At 30.7% G+C, this 14,108-nt stretch overlaps 1 protein-coding gene across 3 annotated transcripts in view; it reads left to right on the forward strand.

Annotated features, from left to right (window-relative positions):
• LOC139520857 (protein regulator of cytokinesis 1-like) overlaps positions 1-9,049 on the forward strand; it is a 28,366-nt gene extending 19,317 nt beyond the window's left edge. The window contains exons 9-14 of one of the 3 annotated variants that reach the window (XM_071313856.1): positions 332-478; positions 1,471-1,590; positions 4,536-4,610; positions 6,154-6,255; positions 7,243-7,446; positions 8,787-9,049. In XM_071313856.1, the coding sequence (XP_071169957.1) occupies positions 332-478; positions 1,471-1,590; positions 4,536-4,610; positions 6,154-6,255; positions 7,243-7,446; positions 8,787-8,858 (720 nt within the window). In that variant the 3' untranslated portion in view covers positions 8,859-9,049. The remainder of the gene's footprint in view (positions 1-331; positions 479-1,470; positions 1,591-4,535; positions 4,611-6,153; positions 6,256-7,242; positions 7,447-8,786) is intronic. The other 2 variants (XM_071313857.1, XM_071313858.1) reach the window with 2 other exon arrangements.
• The last annotated feature ends 5,059 nt before the right edge of the window (positions 9,050-14,108 follow it).

Consider the following 14,108-nt stretch of genomic DNA (forward strand, 5'->3'; position numbering starts at 1 on the left):
TCATTGTTGTAGGGAAAGTAAGAGGATTTTCTGATGCAAGATTGTCTGTCTACAGCACGTTCATGTATTCCTGTCAGGAATATTCTTATGGTCAGATTTAGAATTTCATTTCTCAGTCTTGGCAATGTTAAAATGCAACAGTTTTATACTGATAAAAGAAAAAAAATGTTCCATGTAGAAATAGAAACTTAACAAAATCGTTATGGTTTTAAATATTTCTTGTAAGAAATTTGTGCTACGTCAATAGATATGTAGTAACTACATGTAGTTACGAAATATAAGCCATGAAATATGTTAGATATTTCAATAGTTAAATCTTGTATGTTTATAGGTTGAAGAGGATGTTAAGGCCCTGATAGCTGATTGGGAAAAACAACATGAGAAACCTTTCTTAGTGGATGGCAGACGATTTGTAGACTATATAGAGAAACAATGGGCAACACATCAAAGCAGTAAAATTATAGAGAAAGAAGAAAGGGTGCGTGATAAAAATTAGCATTTACTGTAAATTATATATATATTCATTTGATCTTACGTAATAAACAGCTTTTATCCCCGGCTTAGTATATATCTAGGATTTTGATTGGTTAACGCACGTCGTTACAAAACCCATAGCCCCTGGGTGTTGCTAACCCATATCCCCGGATGTTGCTAACCATTATCCCGGGGAACTTCACGTAAGTTTTCCTTAGTTCCATGATTGCTCCTAGTGAAATATTGAAATCTGTAGATTATCCATGATGTTTGTAATTAAATATTTAATTCATTAACGATTTTGTCCTATTATGCCGATCATTTACACTCATTTCATTAAATGCATCACTTGACTGCCACATTTTCAAGGAATGGGACTACTGACCTAGCTATGCAAATTACCAACGTTGACGTCACACCATCTATGGCGTAACGCTCACAACATAAAGCGCCAAATTTGACTCAATCCAGTTTCTCTGTCTCCGTATTAAAAACGTCTTATATTTGACTACCTCTAGGGTTCTACCAAAGGTAGTACACTACACCCCGTAAAAAATATGTAAAATTTCCAAATTTCAATAAAACTTTTTGAGATAATGAAAAAAACGTTGTTTTCGCATTACACTTTGTACCCAAATTTCCATAAAACTCGCCCGATTCGGACTAAGACCGGGAATAAATTCGTTATCTACGCCTCATGGTGTACTGGGGTACTTCAGGGTGTTAAAATATCCATATCTTCTGATATGAATTTAGATAACTTATAGTATCTTTAATACTAGACAATTGAAAATTTTAATGTGCAGAAATTATACTAGCCATCAATATTTTGTAACTTGCATTGGTAAATATTATGTTTGCAGATTTGTTAAACACCAATTTTAGTATCTATATCCCCCAATAAAACGTTTCATTAAAAAAAAGTGTAGCCATGAAAATGAATCTTTTTGATTGTCCCTAATTTTTTTTTACATGTATACTATTTTTGTTTTGCAGAACAAGGCCCGAGCAAAGTTAATGGAAGAGGAAATGATCTATGGCAGTAAACCTACAACTCCAGCCAAGAGGAGATTTATTGGTACTCCTAGTAAAACACCAACTAATAAACAAAGAAGAGTAAGTGTAGATTGAGGGTTATAATATATAGGATTTTTTCTTGCCTAATTTGCTTGAACTTAGTTTATAGTAAAATATGATTTAATTGTATAAACAATATTAAAACTAATTTATTTGAAAAGTGCATTCCCTTTATACACTCCAGTGTGTTTGTGAAGCATAGGTGTGAAATGTAATAATGTTTTTGAAAGTTTCCTGTAAAAATAACAACTTGAAACCAGGTGCTCCGCAGGGCGCAGCTTTATACGACCGCAGAGGTCGAACCCTGAACAGTTGGGGCAAGTATGGACAAAACATTCAAGCGTGATACAGCTCTGAATTTGGATTGTGATCAAATTTTTGACATTATATGGTTTTTTTTTACACAAAACAAATGCCAAGATTTTACAAATCAATTAAAGATTTTTTCAAACTTTTTAAATCTAAAATTAAATAGTTGACACAGCATAGGTTTCTGACACAGAATGAATGTGGTCTAATGAACTTAAAAGTGTTTTTTTGCCTTTGAGCAATTCACTATGCTGTTGAATATTAATCCTCTCAAAAAAATGTTTGAAGAAATTTTCTTTTTATTTATGAAATCTGAAATGAGAAAAATTTAAACCCCCCTTTTTTTCACATCCCCGTTTCCCTTTTTCCAAAACTGATATCAATTCAAATTTCTAATGGAGTTTGCAACAATAACTTTTCTTTTAAATACATCATAAGATATTAAAATGTAAAATAAAGTGCTTGTTATCACTGAATGGTAAAGATTGGTTGGTAGTAAAAGTGAATATACATTGTTTATTGTATAAAACAATAAAAAAAACTTCATCAGCAACATTTTATATTGGCAAATTTCCAATGAAGTTATTTACATAAAGTTATTGGCAAATAAAAATAGAAAATGACATCATAGTCATGTCTGGCAATTGTCCAACATACATTATCTAAAAACATTTTAGATAAGATAAGGAAAAAAAGCTTCATCAGCAACATTTTATATTGGCAAATTTCCAATGAAGTTATTTACATAAAGTTATTGGCAAATAAAAATAGAAAATGACATCATAGTCATGTCTGGTAAATTTCCAACATATATTATCAACTACTATTCTATACAAAGAAAGATAACTCCAATTGAAAATTAATTGCTATTGCACAATATTGTGCAATTAGATATTTCTTGCTATTGTGCAATACTGTGCAATTGAAAATTTCTTGCTATTGCACAATACTTAATATGGAATCCTGATTTGGACCAACTTGAAAACTGGGCCCATAATCAAAAATCAAAGTACATATTTAGATAAAGCATATCAAATAAGCCCAAAAATTTAATTTTTGTTAAAATCAAACTTAGTTTAATTTTGGACCCTTTGGACGTTAATGTAAACCAATTTGAAAACGGGACCAAAAATTAAGAATCTACATACACAGTTAGATTTGGCATATCAAAGAACCCCAATTATTCAATTTTTGATGAAATCAAACAAAGTTTAATTTTGGACCCCGATTTGGACCAACTTGAAAACTAGGCCAATAATAAAAAATCTAAGTACATTTTTAGATTCAGCATATCAAAGAACCCCAAGGATTCAATTTTTGTTAAAATCAAACTAAGTTTAATTTTGGACCCTTTGGACCTTAACGTAGACCAATTTAAAAACGGGACCAAAAATTAAGAATCTACATACACAGTTAGATTCGGCATATCAAAGAACCCCAATTATTCAATTTTTGATAAAATCAAACAAAGTTTAAATCTGGACCCTTTGGGCCCTTTATTCCTAAACTGTTGGGACCAAAACTCCCAAAATCAAACCAAACCTTCCTTTTGTGGTCATAAACATTGTGTTTAAATTTCATTGATTTCTATTTACTTAAACTAAAGTTATTGTGCGAAAACCAAGAATAATGCTTATTTGGGCCCTTTTTTGGCCCCTAATTCCTAAACTGTTGGAACCAAAACTCCCAAAATCAATCCCAACCTTTCTTTTGTGGTCATAAACCTCATGTCAAAATTTCATAGATTTCTATTTACTTAAACTAAAGTTATAGTGCGAAAACCAAGAAAATGCTTATTTGGGCCCTTTTTGGCCCCTAATTCCTAAAATGTTGGGACTATAACTCCCAAAATCAATCCCAACCTTCCTTTTGTGGTCATAAACCTTGTGTTAAAATTTCATAGATTTCTATTCACTTTTACTAAAGTTAGAGTGCAAAAACTAAAAGTATTCGGACGACGACGACGCTGACGACGCCGACGACGCCAACGTGATAGCAATATACGACGAAAATTTTTTCAAATTTTGCGGTCGTATAAAAAGGATGCCTGGCAAAAATATACACAGATTTTCATCTACATCTTAAATTATTTTTCTGTGCAGTGAACAAATTCACTGTCTTTGCTGTCTGATTGGATTAAATACTTAAATTTGCATGGATGTTTTTTTATTACAAATGTAAGAGAGTTAAACAAATATGAGTGGCTGGTTAAACAAATTTTTGGAAACCCTGGTTAGACATTTGAATGATTTTAACTAAGTAATATAAAAGGACTGCAATTGTCTGAAGACGGTGAATATGGCAAGGAAATAGGGCTGGGATTGGTGGTATTACCATTATTTTTTTTTTGGAATCACATTTAAGAAATATATATCTTATGATCACATTTATATACACACATTTGCACAGTATAATCTTAAACTGTCCAGTAATATGTTTATAAGAGAACTGCTATATTTATATTACAATAACATGAAGTGTTGAAGTGAGGAATAGTACGTTTTTTACTGCTATATTTAGATTGATTGTTAAAGTGAGACATACTAAGTTTTCTACTGCTATATTTATATTACAATAACATGAAGTGTTGAAGTGAGGAATAATAAGTTATATACTGCTATATTTAGATTGATTGTTGAAGTGAAGAATAATAAGTTTTCTCCTGCTATATTTAGATTGATTACAATAGTACTGGTAGCAGCAGTTGTAGTAGTGGGACATCATCGTTACGAGTCACTTTAAAGGTGAAGGTAAACAGGATCTTCTTCCATAGATCTTGTCTTTCCCTAACCTTTAGCCTTTGAATTATTGCCTGTTTCTATAATCCTGCAAACTTCTCTCACTTCTTATATATGGCTGTTCAATTAAAGAAAAACTTACAACATGCACCTTTTATCTATGTTTCTCTAGTTAATGTTTTTGAAAAGAGTTTGGAGAACTAAATCATTCGCACACATTTTACACTGACGAAAATTCATTGGTCTTAGTTCTTTTTAAGATTTTAGTTTGAACAGCTATAAACAAGCACTTTGTTATGTTTAACTGAAACCACAACTAATATGATGAAAGTTAATGTTGAACAAGGGTTGCCTTGCAGGAATCACCATCAAAAGTAACAGTTTGTTTAATTTAGTTAGGTTAGTGGTGTTAGGGTCATTAATTTGTTAAGTTGACTTTATACCCAGCATGATATTGGATTTTCATTTATTCTTTTATTTCAATATTAAATTGTATGTGTAAATATGCTTAGAACTGTTAATGTATGTTCTTTGCATGGGGTTCTTTGAATTCAGACAAATGTGCTCTCTGGAAAGACATTGTTGGTCTCTCGTGTGACAAATGTTGTGAAGCTTAAATCTGTACAAAATTATACTGATAAAGAAATTCAAGTACACATGTGAGTCGTGACTAACGAAACATTTTTGAAATAACCATTGCTCTCCTTCACAACCTGGAAACTAATTGTTTATTTTTGAGTAAGTTGCTAAGTGTACTGATTAAATTTATTCAAAATAAGTCCTTAATTTTGATAGACCAATAAAATTAGCATCAATGCATCTTATTTGTGTGTACCACCCCAAGGGTTGATTTGGGTATAACAATATAAACTGGATATCACTTGTCAGATGATTTCTGAAGAGGTTTGTTTGGGAATGAAAGGTGTATGAATACCCAGCCACATCTGTTGGAGGGAGACTACATAATAGCTTGATCTTTGCATGTCATAAAAAACTACAAGAGGTCTTTAGGTGACCAATTGCAAGGCAAAATGTTTGCCCCCATACAACATGGGCAGTTCAAATTTGAAAAAAAAATAAATCATTGTCCAGTAAGCTATTGGGGACTAGCTATATAGTTAATATGTGCAACATAGAAACATCTATGTACTATTTATTAAGTTTGTCTACTTTATATTGGATTGAAGATCTCTTTTCTGTAACCATGCCTTAAAAGAAGGTTGTGCATGTACAATTTTCAAAATTACATATTACATATTACATTGCTTTGAACTTACCTAGTTATACGTACCACATGTCTGTTTGATTAAATATATGAATGAATAAGGAAGGGAAGATGTTATGTTGTGATATAAACCCGAAACTATTTCAAGAAAATCAGTAAATATTGTATATATATAAATGCCTCAAATTTAAGTCTTTGTTTTGTTCAAATGTTTTTTTTTCAGAATTGATCAGGTTTGATATAAGACTTTCTACCATTTTACCACATATTTACTCCCATTTCACATCTGAATGAAAAGTTTGTAATTCATAATATTTTGTTTGATTTCAGATGAATGACACAAACAAAACGCCAGCTTCATGTGGTAGATTACAACAGAACAGTGTGTTTGCATCTCCTCGTCCTCGAGTTCCAGCATCAGCCAGTAAAATTGTAAATATTTTAACCTGTATAATGTATTTGGGTCGCTCATGTTTAGTGGTATTATTTTTTTTAGATCCCATCACACAAATGTTTTTTGTGCATTATATATATGCATATGATAAAGTCACAACAAAGATGAATCACAGGATTCGTGCTTCAGACTGCTGACGATGAGTCCCGGTTCAATAGGATCGAAATACCTCTATAACATTTCCCACTCAAATCATTGCAAACACAGGTAATCTTTCTTTGTTGAATACCTGGATGAAAGTGTAAACATGGTGCTTCCATTTGTTGAAAGCAGCGGTAAAAGATACCAAAGGGACAGTTAAATTCATAGATTGAAAATAAACTGACAATGCCATGGTTTAAAAAGAAAAAAAACGAACAGACAAATAATAGAAATAATAGTACACAAGACACAACATAGAAAACTAAAGACTAAGGAACAAACCGTGCCAAAATCAGATGAAATTTACGAACTTTATTAGAATTTGAAATAAGGGAACATTATTTAAATACTATGGAATTTAGCCATATTAGTATATATATTTACATAAAATGTGGTTTTGTTATGTGGTTTTATGTACAAAAACACTTGAAACATCATTTATTTGATAATTAAAGGTATTGTCAAGATGATGTTGCATTAAAGCAAATTTTTATTGCTTAGAAAGATCATTGTGAATTACTGTGTAGTTCTGTCTCTAGTACATAAGTCATTCTATAAGTATGGGTATATAGTACTTAATATTATTTTTGTGTAATTTAAACTTTACAGTCTGAATTTGAAAGCAGTGTTAGTTCAACATGCCTCGCTCATTTCAATGACCGTGGACCTAAACACATATTTAAGATCACAATGATTCATATGAATTCTATGAAACTGATAAAAAATGTCAGCCCTTAAAAAAGTGATATTTTATCATTTTTCTGTTCAAACATGGTTTTTGATCAACATATATTGAATGTGTACATAGATTTTGACTTTTTCAGCTTGCTTCGAGTAGAAGGCGATCAGGGAGAATCGCTCGTAAAGTGTTAGGTGAGAAAGTGAACTTTGGAAACAGTCATATGACAACTCATTATACAACTTCAACCAATCAAAATGATACATTTAGTCAAACAACCTTGGGAAGCTGTGTGCAAAGTGTTGGAGTATGTAATGCATCAACGATGGAATCATATCATGAATTTGAGGTTAGTTAGGATTCAGATCTAACAGCATTCTTCCTACTTTTAAAGAACAACTATGCAATTTTGTAATCTTATATAAGCTCCACCTTAACCCTTTCGCCGATGAGTCCTGGTTTACCGGGATTCACGCTTCAGACAGCTGACGTTGAGTCCCGTTTTACCGGGATCAGAATACATCTTTTATATTTCCCGCTCAAAACAGTGCAAACATGAGTTATCTTTCTTTGGTGAATACCCGGATGAAAGTGTAAACATAGCGCTTCCGTTTGTTGAAAACCGTGTCAAAATCTGAGGAAATTTACGGAATTTACGAGAATTTGAAATGAGGGAACATTTTTTCGGAAAGAATATGGAAGAATTGAAGCCAAACTAGTATACTTTTTTGACATAAAATATTGTTTTATGTACAAAACACTTGAAATGGACATCGTTCAGTGTGAGGAATTTGTACAGCCTCATAAAATTTTTCAAAATTTTGCCGTTTTGGGTTAAAAAATTACGATTTGGGGTCAAAGAGCAGAATTTTGAAAATTTCACCTACATAATGCCGAAAATTTGAAAATTTGAATATTTTATGAAGAAAAAAATATCAAAACATAAACAAAACTGTGAACATGGTGTTAGTGAATGAAATAAATACACAAATAACTACAAACAAGTTTTTATTGACATTTATTATGAAGATCTTCCACTTGAGTAAAAGTAGCCAGGGAAGCCATCGTCTCAGAGTAGCGTCTGTCTGGGCAGCAATCGGTGAAAGGGTTAATAAGATATATATCTTTATCCTTTTTGTTTCCACTGTTACATACAGCTACATGACACTTTAATCAGGAAAAGGTTGGCTTTAAAAAATATATCAATCTGATAGATCATTACCAACTCTAGAAAACCTAGTAACAACACAGTACCAGATTATTTAACTACAAACTTTTTAAATAAAAAAAATACAAAATAGTTCATTATGTATCAACTGTTTAAAGGGGGCCTCAGTGATTCTACTACATTAATCACTAGCCAGTCAAAACAGGTTGTGAGTTCGAACCCCGCCCGTTTGGGTGCACTCAACTCCAATGGTAATTGAATTGGATTGTCAGTTTTCCTATCCAAGGTTGGTGGTGTTTTCTGGGAACTCCAGCTTTCTCCACCAATAGATGAATAATCAATCAATCAAACAAGTCAAGTTTAAACAGTGATATTAACACAAATACACCCTGTTACCTGCAATTTAAATGATAAATGCGACCAATTATGATCTTAGTCTACCAAATTTCGGGTTCTTTCTTTTTCATTACTTATATTTGATATTTGGATTGAAGGAGGTTTTATTTATTTTTATTTTTCAGAAAGCTGTACATCATAACTCCAAGGCTAACTGTAGAAGTAGTATCATACCTAAAAGTCCTGGGAAGTTATAATGCCAAGACAATTTGTACAGAGAATTGTGTATACACTTATGTACATAATGTATCTATACTATCTTATCTGTATATACACTAACACATATACACTAGCACATATATACAGTGTACATCACAAAGGGCATTTATATGTATTGTCACAGTCAGACTGATTTGATTCCAGAAATTTTTATATTGTGATGCATAAATTTTTTTATTCATAAATTGAACTAAAATGTAAGTCTTTGTTATCATAAAATATATACATGTCATATTTTTTAAATTTTGCAAATGAAAAAAACAAAATAGAATACACTATGAAAAATACAGGTAAAAGTAAATGCAGCTTAAGAAGTTGATTGTGTTGCTGTCTCATTGGCACATACCCAGTCCCTACATTTTGATCCAATTTCAAAGGAACATGAATGAAATCTTGCCATTATTTTGATATTTTTGCTTTATAAATTCCATTACAAAATAATGATTTTTTTTATTTACGTATTTTGGCAGTTCATTCTGTACTTTCACCAATTGAGGAATAATACATATTTATTAAATTGTCTGTACATTTTGGGTTTGAAATAGATGCCCTATTTTATATTTATTATTGCAGTTAGGATTATCTGTTGAGAGAGGAAAATAGTTTTCCTTTTTTTTACATATTTTTGTGTACTCTTTTATACTTGATAATGATATGCAAGATTGTATATGTATAAATGTAAGTTTCTCTATTTAATGTAGATATTTATAGATTATTGTTGATCATCTCAACGAGATTGCTTTTCTCGCTTGAGCTGGTACAGCGAAAGTGAGAAAAGCAATCGAGTTGAGATGACCAATGATAATCTGTTTATCGCTATTTTACCTATGACGACGTTGTCAATTTCAAGTCAATTTCGTTAGCAACGCCACGTGGTCTCCTCAGTTTCTAGCGATAATTTTTCCATCTCAAGCGAGAAGCATGATATGAAAATTATCACAAAAACAGATCAAAAGAAAAATGCACAAAATAGCGATAAAGATAGAATAAACAGAGAATGTATATGAGATAACATTGATTGCAATGCTTGGTGATATTTTATCTGTTTTATAGAAAGTCTGTTTTATTCTTGTTTCAACTAGAATCTCTTGCTCTGTATATAGTCACTGTACATTTAGTCTGTCACTCCAATCTATCTTAGCTCTAACTTTTAGCTTTTTTATTTTTGTTTTATTGCAACAAAGTGGGTTTTTTTCAAGAAAAGTGACTTGAATTGTTTTCTTAATAAATTGTGTATAGAATTTTAATGAATGTTTTAATGTTGCAAAAATTTGAGCTATTCCATTATTGACACATGTTTTATAAAGAATAGATACAAACCTTTGTTGAAATAACTTTTAATAGTTACTATACAATATAGTCATTTAGACTACAAATTAAAAGTATTTACCATGTTTACCTTTATTGTGTTAAATTCAGGACAACAACAAACTATTGAATAAAATAAAGTGGGAGTGTTATCTGCGTTTGAACAGAGTCTAAAAATGTGGACCTTATTGGTTCATTGGTTATGTAGTTTTGTATCCTTTTATATTTAACAATATCACTGTATGAATTTGTTTTAACTGTTGATGAGACAACAGCGTCTTTTTGGTATATTTTCAAATTAAATCAAACTTATTTCTGATTTTCCATTGAATTAATTTTCCTGTTTTGAGAGTCATTAAAGTGTGTATATTAGCAGATGGCTCATTTCAATAGATTTAAAATTGCAAACAGCAGGTCATTGCAGATAAATTGTTTTTATATTCACAACCCATTCTTTACCCCTTCCCATTGGACAAGTTATCAAGGATTTAATTCTTATTGTCTTACAATTCTGTAGATTTATAAGTATAATTACCAGTAAACTAAATGTGAACCCATTACTTTTATCCACCATTGATAAATAATTATTTTATAATAAAGTCATTTCTACATTTATTATGTGTTTTTTTCTTTATTGCAAATTATATGAAAGTCTTATTATATCTACATAAAATGTGTTTATAAAAAGTTTTGATTTGTGAATTGATTTGGCTTGTTTTAAGGTAAGACTTCAATCTACATTTTTTATCATTTGAGAAATTGTATTAATCAATAAACATTCACATTTTCTGAAAATGTAAAATATAAACGAGATTCAGAAATGGGTAAGGAAGAAATATCTCTTGACTGTTACAGGATAATTACCACCATTGGGACTGCCATGTTACAATTGCTATGGGTTGTGATATCTATGTATGCTTTTAATGTATGCATGTTTTTTTATTGGATTATTATGATGAGAGGAGATAACAAGGCTTTTTAAGTATAGAGCTCTAGTGTCAAAAAGTAAATATAAAACATAAAATACACTTCCTGTGTTAATGTTTTTTAGCAACACATGTGCTTAATATTTCTTAGCATGTGCGTTTCAAATTGTCACTATATTTTGCAAGTTCTTCATTTTACTGAATTTCCTGTATTTTCATTGCTGTATTATCAATGAAAGGCAAATGTTTTAAACTTGAATCTTGCTATATCATTATAGTTCTTCAATATAACTTTTGACTCTGCAATTTTTTAGAAATTTTAAATACAATTCATTGAACTCAAATCTACTTTTGTTTCATAATAATTTGAATGATTGAAGTTTCAGAGACCATTGATTCATATTATACTTTCTCCTTTCTCCTTTTCCTTTGTTTACAAATGTTGTTTTCATACTATTAAGGGTGCATTTGACCCTTTTCTCTGGTGTAAACGATACCTTTATTTTAGAAAATGTAATAATTTGATTTGTAAATGTGTCCTTCACTGTCACCTCTGACAGGAGAAGAATTTTATTGAAAAAACAAAATGGGTAGAAAGATTAAATTCGTTTTGAAGACACAAGGTTTCTGTGAATTAATTTGTTCACATATTTGGTATTTTATGTATTTATCATGAACAGAAAATGTTTTATTTTGGAAATTAATGTTCTCTTTGAGTTCATCCAATAAAAGATAAATAATGTGCAATATTATACTTTGTGTTGTTTTATTCATATTAAACTCTTGCCAATGGAATTTAATTGTTTTCATAATAACTTGCATGGAACTGAGGGGTTATTTAAGCCCTTCATATAAACATGAAGTTAATGGCCAATATCTTGGATTTTTATGAAAGTTTGAATGCAGCAGAGCTATAGCAAGTGGAAATGCATATGAAAAATAACAATTGATGAAATAAATAAAATTCAGAAAATAGATGTGTTAATGTATAGAATTCCAATGTATCACTAAAAAGATCAACTATTTTAACTATAATTGCTATATCATGTAATTCTGTGTCATAATAGGTAAATGATCAATTTAAAAAAAAATCAGTTATTTGACAACATTTTTATTGTGTCACAAACCCATGCTGTATCAAATATTCAATCACAATTCAAATTCAGAGCTGTTTTAACTTAAATGTTATGTCCATACTTGCTCATCTGATCAGGGTCTGACCTCTGCAGGATTATCTGGTTAGCTGCCTCTCTGTCAACCTCTTGTTTATAAGTGCAGACAAACTTCAATTTCATGGTCATTTCTGTTATAATGTCAGCTTGTTTATGTTACAGGTTTGACCTTACATGATGAGAGGCAATATTTGTTTATAGATGTTCAAACCTTGTTAATTCATTTTTAATCCACAAACCAAGATTAAAATATGAAAGAATTGCATGAATTAGATAAGTTGCTTTAAGGTCAAGTAACAGTAAATGGGCCATGCCACAGATTTTGCTGAAATTTTGCATGCAACCTTAGCTCATTGAACTACAGCTAAAAATCGAAAGAATAATGCATTTATCTCTTGTATTATCTCAAATATCACAGATTTATTTCTGTCAGTATGGGTGAATATTTGTATAGAAAGCACTTAAAATCTGCGAAAAACTTCTTAAATATGTCTTAAAATTGTCTGATCTCTAATTCTACTCCATACATTTTTCTTAAAAATCTATATGTTGTAGATACATAAATTTTTGTTTTAACTATACAAAATTTTTGTCAAAAGTCAAAAATCAGCGTTTTACGGCCTGAAACGCAATAATGTTACGATTATTTCAACATTTTATTGGATTTTTTCACCCAAACCATCACTTAGAATGATGCAATTGTAAAAACAAAGTTGGTGACCCTATCTTTATTTGGTATTGTTTAAATGGAAATTTTTGAATCAATAAAAATAGTATTTTAAGAAAAATCTATGGAGTAGAATTAGAGACTTGACAAAGAAATGAGTTTTGAAGATTTTTCACAGATTTTATATGCTTTTTGTACAATTGTTCACCTTTTTTGTAAGAATTAAATCAGTTATATTTCATGAGATAAATGCATTATTTTTTCGATTTTCAATAGATGTTCATCCATCCAGAGTTGTTTGCAAAATTTTACTGAAATCTGTGACATAGTCCATTTACTGTTACTTGACCTTAACAGGGAAAGTGTATTCTGTGATCATATTATAGCTTCAATATCACATTTAATTTGCATTGCTAATTAACAGTCAACATAAGTTTATCTATGTTCAAGACTCCATTTTGAATGCTCAAAGCAAGAATAACTCGAATATGATTGAGAGACTGGATGTTTTGATTGGGTATTGTCTTCTGCTCTGTTTGCATCACTTGCCAGGCAAATTTATGCTCAATGTCACAAAAGGTTATACTGATAAATTGACGGTTCTTGTAGATAATGATTTAAGACCATTTATAATGTCGTGAGTTAATGAGTTAAGATTGATTGATGTTTGCTTTACACTGCAGTACTGTGAGTTTAGATATATATGTTTTATTGTCTACTAATTCATATTGGTGACTTACACTTGTTAAGTGTAGATTATAAGCGTCTTTTCTCATTATCCTTCTGAAGCGGCTTTCATGTTCAGAGTACTCCTCTGCTAATTTGAGCATACAAGTGTGTAACAAACAGAAATAAAAATGCCTTATAAGTAGGACAGAGGATTTAGAAACTTGAAGCTCACATGTTTATCCACATGTGTTTATCGGAGGTTTGAGTTCTTTTAATTTAAGAAAAAATTATCTACCTTTAGATCTGATGCAAATCTTCAAGCTTTGGTATATCATTTCTTTAAGATATGATAGGATGCATGCTGTTGCTGAAATGTTGGTTATAAAGTGACCATATATTACTGAACATGGAGCTCAGACCTTGGCAAGATGTTCTTCTTTTGTCTCTGTTAAATATGTATAAAAACAAGTCTGTAATTAGGGTGCA

This window comes from Mytilus edulis, chromosome 4, assembly GCF_963676685.1.
Source record: "Mytilus edulis chromosome 4, xbMytEdul2.2, whole genome shotgun sequence".
Lineage (NCBI taxonomy): Eukaryota > Metazoa > Mollusca > Bivalvia > Mytilida > Mytilidae > Mytilus > Mytilus edulis.